This window comes from Stylophora pistillata, chromosome 1 (assembly GCF_964205215.1).
Source record: "Stylophora pistillata chromosome 1, jaStyPist1.2, whole genome shotgun sequence".
Taxonomy (NCBI): Eukaryota; Metazoa; Cnidaria; class Anthozoa; order Scleractinia; family Pocilloporidae; genus Stylophora; species Stylophora pistillata.
Genome location: NC_142519.1, coordinates 33,040,208 through 33,054,951, shown reverse-complemented (window position 1 = coordinate 33,054,951; position 14,744 = coordinate 33,040,208). Strand labels below are relative to the sequence as shown.

The 14,744-nt window shown below is 37.0% G+C and overlaps 2 protein-coding genes across 2 annotated transcripts; one reads left to right on the top strand and one right to left on the bottom strand.

The window, feature by feature from the left end:
- Positions 1-2,997: 2,997 nt before the first annotated feature.
- On the top strand, positions 2,998-4,358 carry LOC111323756 (alpha-1A adrenergic receptor-like). The gene has a single exon (XM_022927184.2). It carries the CDS (start codon positions 3,104-3,106, stop codon positions 4,220-4,222), a length of 1,119 nt encoding a protein of 372 aa, XP_022782919.2. The 5' UTR covers positions 2,998-3,103; the 3' UTR covers positions 4,223-4,358.
- A 1,002-nt stretch (positions 4,359-5,360) lies between these two features.
- LOC111323757 (DENN domain-containing protein 10) lies at positions 5,361-13,509 on the bottom strand. Its single transcript, XM_022927185.2, has 9 exons — positions 13,416-13,509; positions 13,124-13,320; positions 12,575-12,607; positions 11,880-12,075; positions 11,428-11,539; positions 10,443-10,612; positions 10,249-10,287; positions 6,973-7,067; positions 5,361-5,756 (listed from the first exon to the last, which is right to left on the bottom strand). The coding sequence occupies exons 1-9, from the start codon at positions 13,453-13,455 to the stop codon at positions 5,586-5,588; spliced, it is 1,053 nt and encodes a 350-aa protein (XP_022782920.2). The 5' UTR covers positions 13,456-13,509; the 3' UTR covers positions 5,361-5,585.
- Between the last annotated feature and the right edge of the window lie 1,235 nt (positions 13,510-14,744).

Here is a 14,744-nt window from a genome sequence, read left to right as displayed (position 1 = left end):
GGACTTTGCCTTGCCCACTGGTGAAGCAATCCATTTGGATACAGGATGTGTCCCGGAACATCAGCGTGGCTCTAAAGCATTAGCAGTTGAACAGTTAAGTCCAGTTACCCAGCTCATTCAGAAAGGTATCAACCTAAGAATGGCAAATGATAAAAAACGCATTCCTAGAGTAAGTAATATTTTTACAGCAGTATATTTTATGCATTCTCTTGAGTTTTCTAATGCTATAACAACTTTTTTGGGCTCAGCTAACTATGCAATGTCAATGTAGAGCAAGTTTTCTGTGTGATTGTACAGTATTACATCCATTAAAAGCCACCAAGACAATTGAAAACAGTTAGAGGACATGACTGAGACAAAGACTCCAAACACTCAAATTTAGTCAATCAAATTTTAGAGACAAGCAATGGTATTAAAACTTTTTCATTGACTAGTTATGCAACACAAGTACTGTATCAGTCAATTGCTACATTTAAATGGTTGACATTTTAGTACTCTACATGACAATGCTTACAAGTGGGATTTAGGAGTAGGAATTGAACTAACTACATACTACAATTAGTTAACACTGGTTGGTTTGGCAATGTTATGAGATATGTGAAAAGAAAAGCTGCATTTGTTGCAAGAGTGTCAGTTGCAAATTTACATAGAGTTTAAATAGCCAATTTAAGGCATCTTTATGTGGGTGGCTCCCATTCCAATTTTGCTGCCAAGGCTTTGTACTGTGCCTGACAGATTGAAAAATTTGAAACTTGACATTTAATTCTCACTGTTACAATGTTTGAATTATGGTCAGGTGTTGCAAGAATAAAGTTAACAAACTGTGAAAAATGATTAGGAATAACACATGAGAGAATTTTCAGGGAAAATCCATTGAAGCATTTCTATTGGAGAGAGGTAAACCTTTTAAGTCAAAAGTCATCATTTTTATAATTTCAGATACAGTGATGTTCAGTTTCATTTTTAAGAATAAGAAACTTAAAATGTAATATCAGTTGTGTGACATGTATATAATGTCAAAATCATGTTACTTACTGTATGTTATTGTTTTCATACTTTAACCCACTGTTTTTTGGTTGCTATTTTGCATGTGCTAATTATTTGCAAAGTGGAAAGAATTTTCAATAATGTTTCTAGTTTTACTATACCACGGTCAGCATTTTTGCAAAATATGAGCATGCCCAAGGATTCACTCAAGAGCTCAATATTATTTATTTTGAAAACTTTTGTTGAATCATTATGTGAAGCCTTTGAAACTTGTTTTCTTATAATGTTTGTGATTCAGCTCTCCTCAACATATTTATTTCTGTACCTAAAGGTTCACCAACCATTTGAATCAAAACAAGTTCAGTAATGACCCAATCACTTACTATCTCTTTTGAGCTGAATGGAGATAGTAGCTATGAATGAATGGAGTTAGTAGCTATGAATGAATGGAGATAGCAGCTATGAATGAATGGAGATAGTAGCTATTGATGAATGGAGATAGTAGCCAACGTGAACTAACTGGGTAAAAGACTCTTGCTCAGTACCTTGCTTGTACCATCAAAATTTACTGGAGCTGATTGGTTAACTCTGAACTTTTACCTTGTACAATTTCTATCACTTTTATGCTTGTGAAATTGATACTGCACTGAAGGTACACTACTGAATTAAAATTACAGTATTTTCATTTTACCGAAGAACTCCCTCCTTTTTTGGCTGGCTGTGTAGTTGTGTGTAGAACACAAATGGCAACAAAGTTTACTTTAACAATAGTTAATGATAAGTTTGTAAATCTCTTCACCCCCCTTCGAACCCCCCCCCCGCTCCACTCTATAGTGTAGAGAAAAATGCCAAATGTAATCTCTTGTTCTCAAAAACTGTGGAGTTAGCTATTTTTATGACCAAAACAATTTATTTGGCTCCCTGATGCTTTTCATTGGCTTTCGATTTTTATTTTGTATTTGTATTTGAAGGGATCAAGTGAAATACCAGAAAAACAACGTATAGGGGTTTGTCAATACTTCTTGCTGTATGAAAACAAGAAAAGCTGGTTTTGGCTATCGGCTAGGTTTAAGTACGTCCATTGCCGTTTTAGAATTGTGGGTGTGAGAGAAACATTGTTCTCAAAACACTTCAATAGACATCGACCAGACGATGAAACAGAATTCCAAGAAACGTGTGGAGTATAAAAATAAAGTAAACGCGAAAATAACAGCTAATGTACTTTTATTTGCTGTACAGAAGAGAAACGGAAGACAGTAACTGAAGCCGAGAATATTCTCTGTGCATAGGTGTAGCGGGTTTTTCTCATTATCATCAAAAGTCAATTTATATTTGTTTGACTTCAGGGAGCTTTAATGACCTGAATTTTGAAACAAACCTCCGACATTAATTTTGTTCAAACCAATAGATTCTTCACACGCACAAAATTAAAAACATTCAATGAACCCCCTCTTCTTCCGGGCCAGCTCTCGTCGGTTCATTCAACGAATTTCTCTCGTTTCGGTGTCTGTCACCGATCTCTCCCTAAATAAATTCAGTTATAAGTGTATTTTGTTGTAAAAATCGCAAACGTGTAATCCTTAGTCACAGTGAAACATCTGGGTAACTTTCATATATTTAAATTTTAATACGAAACACGTTTAAAGACTTTCACAGGAGCTTCCTGAGATTACAATACTGAGTTCCAATTGCCAAAGGTCCACTAAAATAACCATGAAGAGCAAAGCAATTCATACAATAAACGGAAGGATTCATAACCATCAAATAGTTCCAGCGGATGTTTTGATGTGAACTTTCTTGTAGACTGCCATTTGACACGGAAATTGAAATAAGTAAATATGTTTATTTTCTAAATTGCCCTGGCCTTGTTTTCAGTGATACTTGACGCAAGAAATAGAATTTGTAATGGGATCTGTCAGTTTGGTTACGTCAAGGCTGTTCAGATCATAACACGATGCAATTAGTGAAGAAAAAATCAATTTGCACAACCCTATTAAAAATCACTAGAATATTGTTAAGTTCTACAGTCTCCAAATTGAACATCTGCTGGACTGTAATTCGTTCTTTCACTCGACAACTTCGAGCTCCGAGAATTGTGTGTTAGGAAGTGACAGAGATGTCGGGAGATGATTCAAACCATCTACCTCTCGCCACTACCAATGCCTCTAACGGTTCAAACCTCGAATTATGCAACCTTCCCACCACTTCAAAAAATCTTGCACTTTCATTGATTCTTATCGCCATCTGCATAGTAACATTCTGTGGAAACTTGTGTGTTTGCGCTACTGTTTATATACAATGCGCCCTTCACTCCTCTACAAATTATCTCATTGTTTCTCTGGCTTTCGCCGATCTGTTGGTGTCCCTTCTGTCGATGCCATTCAGGATCTACTTTACACTACGCAACAACAGGTGCATTAGTTCTAATGTCTGCGCGCTTTGGATCTGGGTAGATTTGGTTGCATGTAGCTCATCTGTGGGTAGTTTAACCGTCGTATCCATCGACAGATTCGTCGCCGTAAAATTTCCTCTTCGCTATCCTGTTCTCCTCACAAAACAGACCAGTTTGAAAATTATATGCTTCGTGTGGACGTACTCAGTGATATTCGCTTCCCTTGGTAATTATAACTGGACTTTTCACGCGTTCGAGACTTTCAAACCATGCCATAAAAATGATCGTATGTACTACACTATTGTGGCGAGCTTGGCGTTCTTCTTGCCCCTTGGAATCCTCATTGCAACATATTCTTATCTCACTAAAGTCGCTTTACATCAGCGCCGGCGGACTTTAACCAATACAGTCCGTCCAGAAGAAAGTGACAGGCCTTTTCGGCGAGCCCGCATTTTACACGAGCTGAAAGCAGCGAAAATGATGGCTTGTGTAGTTGGAATATTCTGTGCTAGCTGGGTGCCTTTCTTTATCGTGATCCTTTTAGATTTTTGGCACAACCGAGAGACCAGAAATCGTCTAATCATACCTTCTGCCGTCAGGGACATCTTTGTTCTTATTCTACCCAACCTTAATAGTGCTATAAATCCTTTTATGTACATGGCGTTTACACGCGAATTGCGAGAGCATGTGGCAAAGATGGTTAAAAGATTATTTTGTCGGCCTTGCAAATGCCAGGAGTCAAGAGTCGTCGAGGAAAGGTCGCGAACGGGGACTCAGTCCGTGATTCGTGGAGAATCTGTTACTTATGGAAAGCGCAGTGTTCGAGTCCAAAATCAAAGCTAACTGCACAGAAGAAAATGCTTTTATGGTTAAAGATAATTCAGTGCTTCTTCCGCGCAAATAGAATATCAACGATTGATACAATACAACCCGTGAATTCTGAACATACGAAATGCTGTATCTGATTATGATAATTTTTTCAAAGATTTTCGTTTGGCCATCCATACGAAGACGTTAAAAATTAGAGAAAAGGTTTATCGCTCAAGAGTTACAAGGCTCCCTGAAAGCAATTCACAGTGTTCGGTGAGCAAAAACCGAAAAAAAAATTATCTAAAAATATCCCAGGGTCCAGATTAAGTATTCGTTGCGAATGAGCCGTTTGAATACTTCTTGTTAAAATAATTACACTGTATTGAAAAGTTCTAATTTTCCTTTTTAATTTTACTTTTCAATCATACAATCCCTAATGTTTTCACTCGATGAGAAATACACCCACGCTTACTGTCATTTCAACTTACCACTCTCTTGTTCAAAAAGAAAACGTCACATTGGAAATTGATATCCACTCACTCCTTCGTAAGCCCGTAATTTATTGAAGTTGGTGGATGTCAACTTCGCCACTTCGTAAATGAACACAAGTTGCATAAATGTATTACTTCCCTTGTTTTCATTCTGTAAAGACACTAATCCCATCAAAAGGCGAGACACATTTCACTAAACATAGACCCGATCACAAAATACTTGCACGATCACAGAATATCACACATCTCATCATATTAAAACAGATTGAAATCTTGTTTTCCATTCATTTTTTCTTGGATTAAACATAATTATTTGTACTCAAATGTTCTAAAAAGTTTTTTTATTATTACTATCACACAGTTTGCATAAAGATTAGGTTTACCTTTATTCATTTCCTACAAACGTGAGTCCCCTTCAGTTATCACTTGCAAATGCCGGAAATTGGTTGGCATTCACACGCATCGAGTTCGTGGCTTTGAGCAGCCCCGCTCCGGAGCGGATTCCATCGAGAAAGGCGATAGATATCAAAAAACGTATATTCCAGTAGCACCACGAGTATTCTGGGAAGAAAGGCACGCAAAGTTTGCCCGACAGACTTGTGCGACAGAAAACGCTGAGAAAGTGGAACTGCTTTTGGTACAATAGAACTCGAATAATCTTGACAGTCTTCCCTCATGAATTATGCACCAATAGATTTTATTCACTAAGCATATTTGATTTCAAAGCGATCCAAATACAACTTCTGACAATGTAAAACAGAAAGTTGGTGAAAATAACGAAATTTATCTAACGACGCGATATCTATTAACTTTTATAACACCAAATTCTCACAAATATGTTTTACAGTCAGCAAGGAAATGGGTCTTCAGACCTTATCATCAAATTATACAAAAATAAGGTATCGTCAAACCAAGCCCTCAGCAGCGGCTAAGTTGAAAAGAAAGTTCTCCACAACTGGTGTTAGTTTTCGTTGTTTCAATGCCTCTAAAGTGATTCTGGCCTTGCCACCCTCCTCTGATTCAACAGCCAGCTTTTTAAGATTATTTACGAGATCCTTTGTCTTGACGGACAATTCCTAAAAAGTTATCAAAGAATAATTCCAGTTTTAAGTTTCAATCTCTAAAAACAAAAAAACCTATACTGCGGTAATAAAACTAATGGATGTACGGAGCGAAAACATTCGATCGTTTCCAGCCTCTCGCAGGGAGAGCGGAGAGCGGAGGGCGGAGGGCAAGGTTTTAAGACCACCCATTCACCCATTAATTAGTTCTTCTTAGCCATGTATTTTTTGTAGTATATATTTTATTGTAAATCAAACGTAATTCAGCCTGTGGCTGCAAGGTTTTTGATAATAAACTATCTATCTAAACTATCTATCTATCTACCATTCGCTCCTCACCTTTAAAATTACTCAAACAATCAAATAGAAAGTAGGTCAAAATGGGGACTGATGGAGGGCTAACGCTTGAAACGTCGAAACTTTTTACTCTGGCATGGCTAATTCACATTATCAATTCATATATGTGCACGATCCTTCGCAGTAAAGCACTATTTAAGCAATAGTGAAAATCAGACCTGAAAAAAATTCAGGCCTGTACGGGATTCGAACCACTGACCTCTGCGATACTAGTGCAGCGCTCTACCAATTGAGCTAACAAGCCAACTGGGAGCAGGCCATCAAATTAATATATATGTATTTCATATGTTTGTTGTTTGATTTATCATCTACGGGTTTATGTCGAATTAATTTGATAGCCTGCTCCCAGTTGGCTTGTTAGCTCAATTGGTAGAGCGCTGCACTAGTATCGCAGAGGTCAGTGGTTCGAATCCCGTACAGGCCTGATTTTTTTTTTTTTTTTTTTTTTTCAGGTCTGATTTTCACTATTGCTTAAATAGTGCTTTACTGCGAAGGATCGTGCACATATACGTTTCATAACCGCAGTTCATATATATGTATTTCATATGTTTGTTGTTTGAATTATCAATTCAGTTGATAAAACGAAATTACCTGATAGGATCCCCATCGACGCAGCAACACAGTTTCTTTCGACACTTATCCCTTTTGTTCATTTGTTCGTTAGGCCTAATCCATTAGTTCTTTCTTTCTTTCGGTCGCTCGTTACTTTATTCATGAATCAGTTCCTTCCTTAGTTTCTTCAATCGTTCGTTCTTTAGCGTTCGCTAAAAAATTGTTTTCCGGTGTCAAACTGCTAATTGTAAACTTCAATAAACAACCGATCTGGCTCACACAGGTCTCTTGTACGGGTCTGAATTGGTGTATTTGTCATTACCTTGACGAGCTTTTGATCATTGTACTCTTGGTTTTTGGCAGCATCCACCATAAACATTGCTATATCCTTGTGAATTTTCCCCATCTGGAAGGTTTCTAAATAAATGATGACACTTATCAGTACTATACGTAGAGAGAAAAAGTCGTAACACGGGTCATAGTCTGTCAACCTAGTGTAATTTGACGGTAAAAAAATTATGATCAGAAAGAGCACAGCTAACCCATTAGTTAAAATGGTTGTAACTTGACCGCGCCTTAATAAGCACGCTTAGTATATACACTTAGTATATATAGTATATACTTCGTGTTTACGCTTAGTACCACACAGGTGAATTGTGCTTTTGCGCGCGCTGTTTGACTGGTTTGGAAGTGATAAGCAGCCGAAGAAACAAAATCGCGCCTCTACAATTTACTTTTGACCATTTTTTGGTACATTGACAGAAATAAACTTATATTTTTTGAATAAAGGCTGAAAGTTTCTAAAGAAACTGTTTGGGGCGGCGTCGGTGGGGGTAACGAAATAATTTCAATATACAAACAAAGTTGAAATGGTAAATTGGCCACCGTTAAGATTATAAAAGCTGACGTTTCGAGCGTTAGCCCTTCGTCTGAGCGAATAGAGGAATTTTGGGTTGTGTGTGCTTTTAAAGGCAGAAAATGGAGCTACGTGATTGGCGGGAACATGGCAACGAGAAAAACACGAATAAATTAGTGAAATGAAAAGCGTTCGTTGATACGTGTGGGATTTAGACTGCCGGTTCGAAAGATGAGCTTTTGTTCAAGAGTTTTACGGCTTTCCGTGCAACCTAAGTGTAAGGAAAGACCGCAGATTGCCATATGTTGCTTAGAATGATTAGGTAAATTGAAATGTCTAGCGACTGGTTTCGATGTGTCCTTGTCATTCCTCTCCACGTCGCGAAGGTGGAATCAAGATTAAGTGGAAGTGTAAATGTAAATAAACATTAAGATCCAAAGCCAAATAAAATACCTGGGTGTCTATATTGATCAACACTTACACTGGGGACCTTAGATTAAACATATTAACAATAAATTAGCAAAAAATATCGGAATTATTACTAAATTGAGACACTATATAAATCTGCATACTCTGAAACAATTGTATTACTCTTTCTATCCCTATTTGGCCTATGCCATCACTAGTTGGGGAAGTGCTTGCAAAACTAGACTAAATAAAATCAGAACTAAGCAAAATAAATGCATTCGTTCAATTTTTTTTGCACACAGTAGAGAGAATGCTACGCCTTATTATAATTTATTGGATACCCTAACAATTGATAATATTTTCAAACTAAAAGTAGCACTCTTTGCACATAAAATTATTACCAATCCAACAGGCATCCCAGCAATTTTTTCTGGAACTCTACCTCTGGCTTCTGACTTCCATAGCCATTACACTAGATTTGTTTCTAACCTTAACTTCCGTAGGCCTCTAATACATAATAATTATGCAGCTTCTACTTTTACTTTCATTGCATCGAAAATATGGGAGACTATTCCACTGCATCTAAAAAAATTATGTTATTTTCGCTTCTCCAAACAATTCAAGCTATATCTGCTAACTTCGCAATCTACTTCTTAGAATGCATTGATTTAGTTTACTTTAGTTTCTTTGTTCTTAGTCTTTGTTCTTTTGATTCAATATAAAAAAAAATTAATACTCCTTTTTACTTAATTAAATTCTTATTTATTTATTTATTTATTTACTCACTTCTCTATTCTCTTTGTTTATAATACTAATTGTGTATAAATGCCTTGGTTAGTATGAATATAGAATTAAAGTAAAGTAAGTCTTGTGTAAATGTTAAGATACACCAGTTAATTATACGTGACAGTGGCCAACTCGAAAGCTATGCTACTTTGGTCACTGTGCACATTTTACTTTTGATTATTGATGTTACTGTTTTTTATATATTCTGACTTTTATAATCTGTAGTAACCTCTTGAAATATTGCGAATAAAGAGTTTCCTTAGTCACAAAAAAAAAAAAAAAAAAAAAAACGTGTTCTCGGAATCGGTCACCTAGTCTTCTGCCTTGTTCGCCGATGTAAATCTTTATACAATAAGTGCAAGTTATGCAATACATTGGCGGAGGTGCACGTGAAGTGATCGGTGATCTTAATGGTTCGTTTGGGTCCCGATATTTTCTCAGTGTTGAAAGGACACGTTTTGCATTGTGCACGACCAACCAGGCACTTTTAAATGCGCTCGTGCACGATGCAAAACGTGTCCTTTCATTCACAGCACTGAGAAAATATCGGGACCCAAACGATCCATTAAGATCACCGATCACTTCACGTGCACCTCCGCCAATGTAATCTATTGCATAACCTGGACTTTTTGCAAAATGATTTACATCGGCGAAACAGGGAGAAGACTAGGTGACCGATTCCGAGAACACCTTCGCGACGTGGAGAGGAATGACAAGGACACATCGAAACCAGTCGCTAGGCATTTTAATTTATCTAATCATTCTAAGCAACATATGGCAATCTGCGGTCTTTCCTTACACTTAGGTGGCACGGAAAGCCGTAAAACTCTTGAACAAAAGCTCATCTTTCGAACCGGCAGTCTAAATCCCACGGGCACCAACGAACGCTTTTGATTCCACTAATTTATTCGTGTTTTTCTCGTTGCCATGTTCCCACCAATCACGTAGCTCCATTTTCTGCCTTTCTGCACACACAACCCACAATTCCTCTATTCGCTCCGACGAAGGGCTAACGCTCGAAACGTTAGCTTTTATAATCTTAACGGTGGCCAATTTACCATTTCAACTTTGTTTATATATTGAAATTATTATATTTTTTTGATATCTGTATGGTATATAATCAAACAATTATTCACGTCAGTGTCGGTAAAAGTGGTGGATATAAAGTCAGGGTTTATGTTGTTAATTATTCCAGATGTTAGCGCTGATAGCATGCTTTCCTATGCTTAACAATACCTGTACGTTTCACCTTTTTCATAAAATAACTAATTTGACTTACGAAATAAATTCATTTTAAAAAATTGCTGAAGAGAAGTCTTTAAAAATTCAGACTTCGACGGAATGTGAACCCGTGCCTCCTGGATACCACTTGAGCGTTATACTACCATAACAAACTGGGCTACACAGACACGTGTTGGGAGCGAGGCAAATTTTAAATGGTTCTTCTTTCACGATGCTTGACTGTATGTTTACCCGTGTTTGGCGCTGATTTAATGTTATCTCGCCTTCAAATATATAGAAACTGAGAAGGTGGTTTTGTCCACGTACCTCGCGCGTCCGGAGCAATGGATATCTCTCCAGCAGCAACTGTAAGATAAATAGAAACACAACAGGTCAAGCTGAGAAACATGTTTGCAATTCTTTTTTGAAATAATTTTAACATCAGCAAACTTAATTTCCCCTCATAGTCCAACTTTTGACTGTCCTTGTAAGAAGTAATAATATGCAATTGCCTATCTTACCATTAACAAACAAGTCGTACAATTCAGTTTTGCTTTCAACAGATGCATCAGTGAAGCCAGCGACATAAGTTATGTTTGCTGTAAGCTTCTCAAGTTCCTCATCTTCGAGATGAACGTAAGGATAGAGTATGCTCCAGTTCTGACGGTGCCATACTAATAAAGGTAACGCCCTAAAAAAAAAAAACAAACAAACAAACAAATGCATACACCCAAAAGTTACCTCACTGAGACCATTCATTATTTCCTAGATGTTTCCTGTAAGAACTAAAAAAAGCACTTGCTTTACCTAGAGTTCATCAATTTGCAGCTGATTAGGAAAGCCACAAATCCCTACCTGTGCACAATTGTTTGTAACTGTTTCAACCACAATAACTGGATAAATTAAAAATTATGAGCTTTTTCCTGTTTAGTCTGGAAGGTCAGTTCTAAAATTATTGGAATACTAATGATAGCTGTTGCATTGCCAGGCCGTAGAAACCTAACAAACACTATGATAAAACAATTTGTCAGGTTTCTGAACCAGTCAACCTTTTTTAAATACTATACCAGGTTTAACAAAAGGAAACAGAATAAACTTGAGGGTCAGTGTGGGAGGGGGAACTGTGCCAATGACTTCTCTGGAAATAAATTTTAGAGTTTTGGTTTAAAGTTATTTGGATCAGCCAATTGCCAGCTTAACAAACTCAATCAAGTCACTAAATACACCAGGTTATTAAAAAAGCTGATGTTTCGAGTATTAGCCTTTTACCATTTGCTCTGATGAGGGCTAATACTCGAAATGTCACTTTACAGAGGCCAATTTACATTATCAAACCAGTTGATAAAAGCAAAATTACCCTATCAACAGCATAAATTTACAGCTTGTCTCAAAAAATGCCAGATAATTCCCCCTTGGTGAAAAAATGACAAAACCATAAGGGTGATTTACTCAGTAGGTAATACTACTTTAAAAAAAATCTTTTGTAAACCTAACCACATCACTCACCTACAAATGTCTAAAATAGTTTCAATTTTGGGACTGTACACAACAACTTTCTTCTTCAACAGTAGGGCTGTGTATATTAGGATTGTTTCCACCCCAAATATGTTAATAACAGCTGTAAAAATCAAGAGATGAGAAAAAATTTATATTGGTATTTGTTGTTATCAAATTGGTATGCACAGCTTGTAATAAACCCTAATCTTTATAGAAAGGAAGTATTTTCTCACAAGAAGAACACCAAAGGAGTATTTGCATGGTGTTAATTAATAGTGCTCTGCTATATATGTTTGCTATATAACAATCTCTTAGCATTTCCAAGCTCTAACTTGTTTATTGCTTAATTCAAAAGCAGACCATACTTACATTAAAAAAAAATGTCTTCATTAAACACATTGTATGACTTGGCAGAAAAAAGCAAGAACTAAGTTCTACTATGAATCATCAAGTGCATTCACCTGAGATAGGAGAGGCAACATAAGACAAGCGAGGATCAAAGTCCTTGACTATTAACAAGCCATCATCACCATTAGGACAAGAGCCCTTAGTAATTACAGACAGATATGGCTCCAGCATTGCACTGGCATCACCAGTTTCTATGAACTTGTTGCACATGATCTTGCATAGACTCTTGTATTTCTCAGGACAAAAGTCCTGCAAAAAAAGAAAAGAAAATCAACAAAATAAAGATAACACATTATTTGTGTTCTTGCAGAATGCATATTATGATGTATGGTTCACCAAATATCCACAGATTTACTAAAATCAAAACAATTTTGGTTTTCAAAAACTCATCTTGCCTGATCCAAAAGCATTTTTATGCGACCACATCTTAATAGAAACTAAACAAAACTTTCTTCATTTTTATGGAAAGAGAGATGGATTTGACTGGGGGGGGGGCATCAATCTTTTAGTTGGGGTTGCTGCTGAACTGGTACTGTGGTGGCATAAGAGAATTTTGATCTTAACAGGTTGGCATCTCTGAGAATGGTGTATCAACTGTACATGTACTTTTGAATGAATTTCAGTTCAATATGATTAGATTGACTTGTTTTTATTCTTGGTCCACACAAAAAACCAAGTGAGTCCATTAATTATGAATAATACAAGTCATGTTAGGCAGTGGGCATACCAATTGCATGTTTAACATTACCTTTGCTAACAGTGTCAGTGCCACATGAGTAACCTAGATAAACAAAACCAAAACAAAGAAATTGAAAATAATAAACATCTCAATCATTGTTGTTACTAATTAGACTTGTGTTACAAAAAAACATAAACCTCTGTTAATACAGTAGCTACATACTTGAAAAAAAAATCAAGCTTGACCTAAATTGCATCAGTTCTGAATTCATTCTTAATTATCTATTAAAAACTAATTATGGTCAATCCCATCTACTGTACATGAAATAAGTAAAAAAAGGGGGATTTGGAGGTTTTTGCATCCTTTAGGCATCCTTTAGGCACTGAATACATATCTTGATAAATGCATAGTATATAATAGCTTCTAGTTCTTTTGAAACCATCCTTCGTTCTATAAAACATATATATTTCTTCAGTGGATGGCCCGTGATAACCAAATTCACAATCTCAGTGGGTGGAGTGTATCAGAAAAAGTAGTTAGCGGAGCCACCAGGGGATAGCCCTACCCGTTCCATCACCTTTATAGTCTTTGTTCCTACAGCCATAAAACCAAACCCACCTTGTTTAAAGCATCCGAGTTCTTAACTTCTGACGTGTAAATATAGAACCATTGCTTATTGAACTGGCCAAAACAAAAAGGTATGATTTCCTCTTTGTCGGTCTTGAGGCAGCACTTCCTCAAGAGGACCTGCTGGAATGTTTCGGTTATAGTGGGGTACGACCATGTCCAAAGTACGTCGGAATCAACATCTTTCTCTGCATTTTGAATCCAAAAAAGGAAATAATAAATTTTCCTCCTTAAACATTATGTATAGTGATGATTTTTGTGACGTTTCAAAGAGAACATTTACCGATTAGACAAGCAGCCACTAAATCTCCAAGTCCCGCCATCTTGAATTGTTCAGCTCTCTGTGGAATAATCGCCCGCGGTGTGAATCAGCGGTAAAACATAAAAAATAAACATGGCCTGTTTTTGGAGTTGCCTGTTAACACCGTGAGAAATTTGTTTAAAAAAGGGAAGAACCAGAACCACAGGCCACACAAGATATTTGTGACGATAGCATGTCTATGTTTACGGCGGAGACAGGGCTGAATAATGAAATGCTACATCAGAGGGTATGCGGTCATCAACGCGGACTCAAGTGTTGTGGGTCTAAAATTTAGCCAAATTAACAGAAATAATAAGGGATGACATTTAAAACTGAGGAACTTTGTTTTTGTCAAAGGTATTTTCCTATTTTCAGAGGTTTTAAGGACAAAATTAATTTTCAAAAATTTTTAGGGGGTGTACCAAGTTTTTGAGGTTGATGTAGTAGTAAAACTTTATTTATACACGGTATCAATTCATATTACATGCTCTTCCATCGAGCCGTGTTCTAAATACAAATTAATTAATTAATTAACCAATAATACATCTTGATCTGTAAAAGAAAAGCGGCAAGGAAAACGACGCCTCGAAGCAACAGAATAGGAAATAAATTCTGCAAACTACTAAAAAATCCGGGTAGAAGAGAGGTTCTGTCATTTGCCTTCATTACCGAAACGAAGAGTCCGTGTTAAAAACAGTTTGGATATCTCATGATAAAAGAAGACCAAGATTCAATCTTTCTATAAATTTCACTTGTCCTGACATAGTGGAATAGTTAGTGATTTAACCTTTTCTTCCTCACTTAACGCTAGACACGCGTTCCGAAATCCCTTTTATTGTTTTTAAACTCTCGTGCATGCGCAGTGTTTGGCCCCTGTGTTTTTGGGATCACTTTCCTTAAGAGCTAAGAAACCAGAAGCATCCTTGAGGTTTTTCGCATAAGGATAAAGGTAAAGACACACCGGCACTGACCCTCCACGAGACTTTTTTTTGTTTTTTTTGGTTTTTTTGTTTTGGGAGTGAGTGAAGGCCGAGTGCAATGCCAACACGCACTATCCAAGAAGAGGGTTGACAAGAATGTCAAAATCACTTGGGTAATATTGAACCCAGCCTCTCCCCAGGGCTGGACGTTAACAAAGACACACGGAGGATGAACAGTAGAGACACACGGAGACTTGCTAAACCCAGTAGAAAGCCCAGACACTGACAATTAATAAACAAATAGGAACACACACAAAACATAGTAGTGGGAGAGCCGAACGGGAAAATACTCGGCTCGAGGTCATGACGTACAGATCAAGCGCGGCGAGGT

What these genes read in the sequence shown, in the direction of transcription:
- LOC111323756 (XM_022927184.2), top strand. Translation starts at nt 3,104, where the DNA reads ATGTCGGGAGATGATTCAAACCATCTACCTCTCGCCACTACCAATGCC.
- LOC111323757 (XM_022927185.2), bottom strand. Translation starts at nt 13,455, where the DNA reads ATGGCGGGACTTGGAGATTTAGTGGCTGCTTGTCTAATCG. An exon ending in TGTTGCCTCTCCTATCTCAG is followed by an intron (nt 11,540 to 11,879) that starts GTGAATGCACTT and finishes TGATTTTTACAG; the next exon opens with CTGTTATTAACATATTTGGG. An exon ending in GTACGACTTGTTTGTTAATG is followed by an intron (nt 10,288 to 10,442) that starts GTAAGATAGGCA and finishes TTTATCTTACAG; the next exon opens with TTGCTGCTGGAGAGATATCC.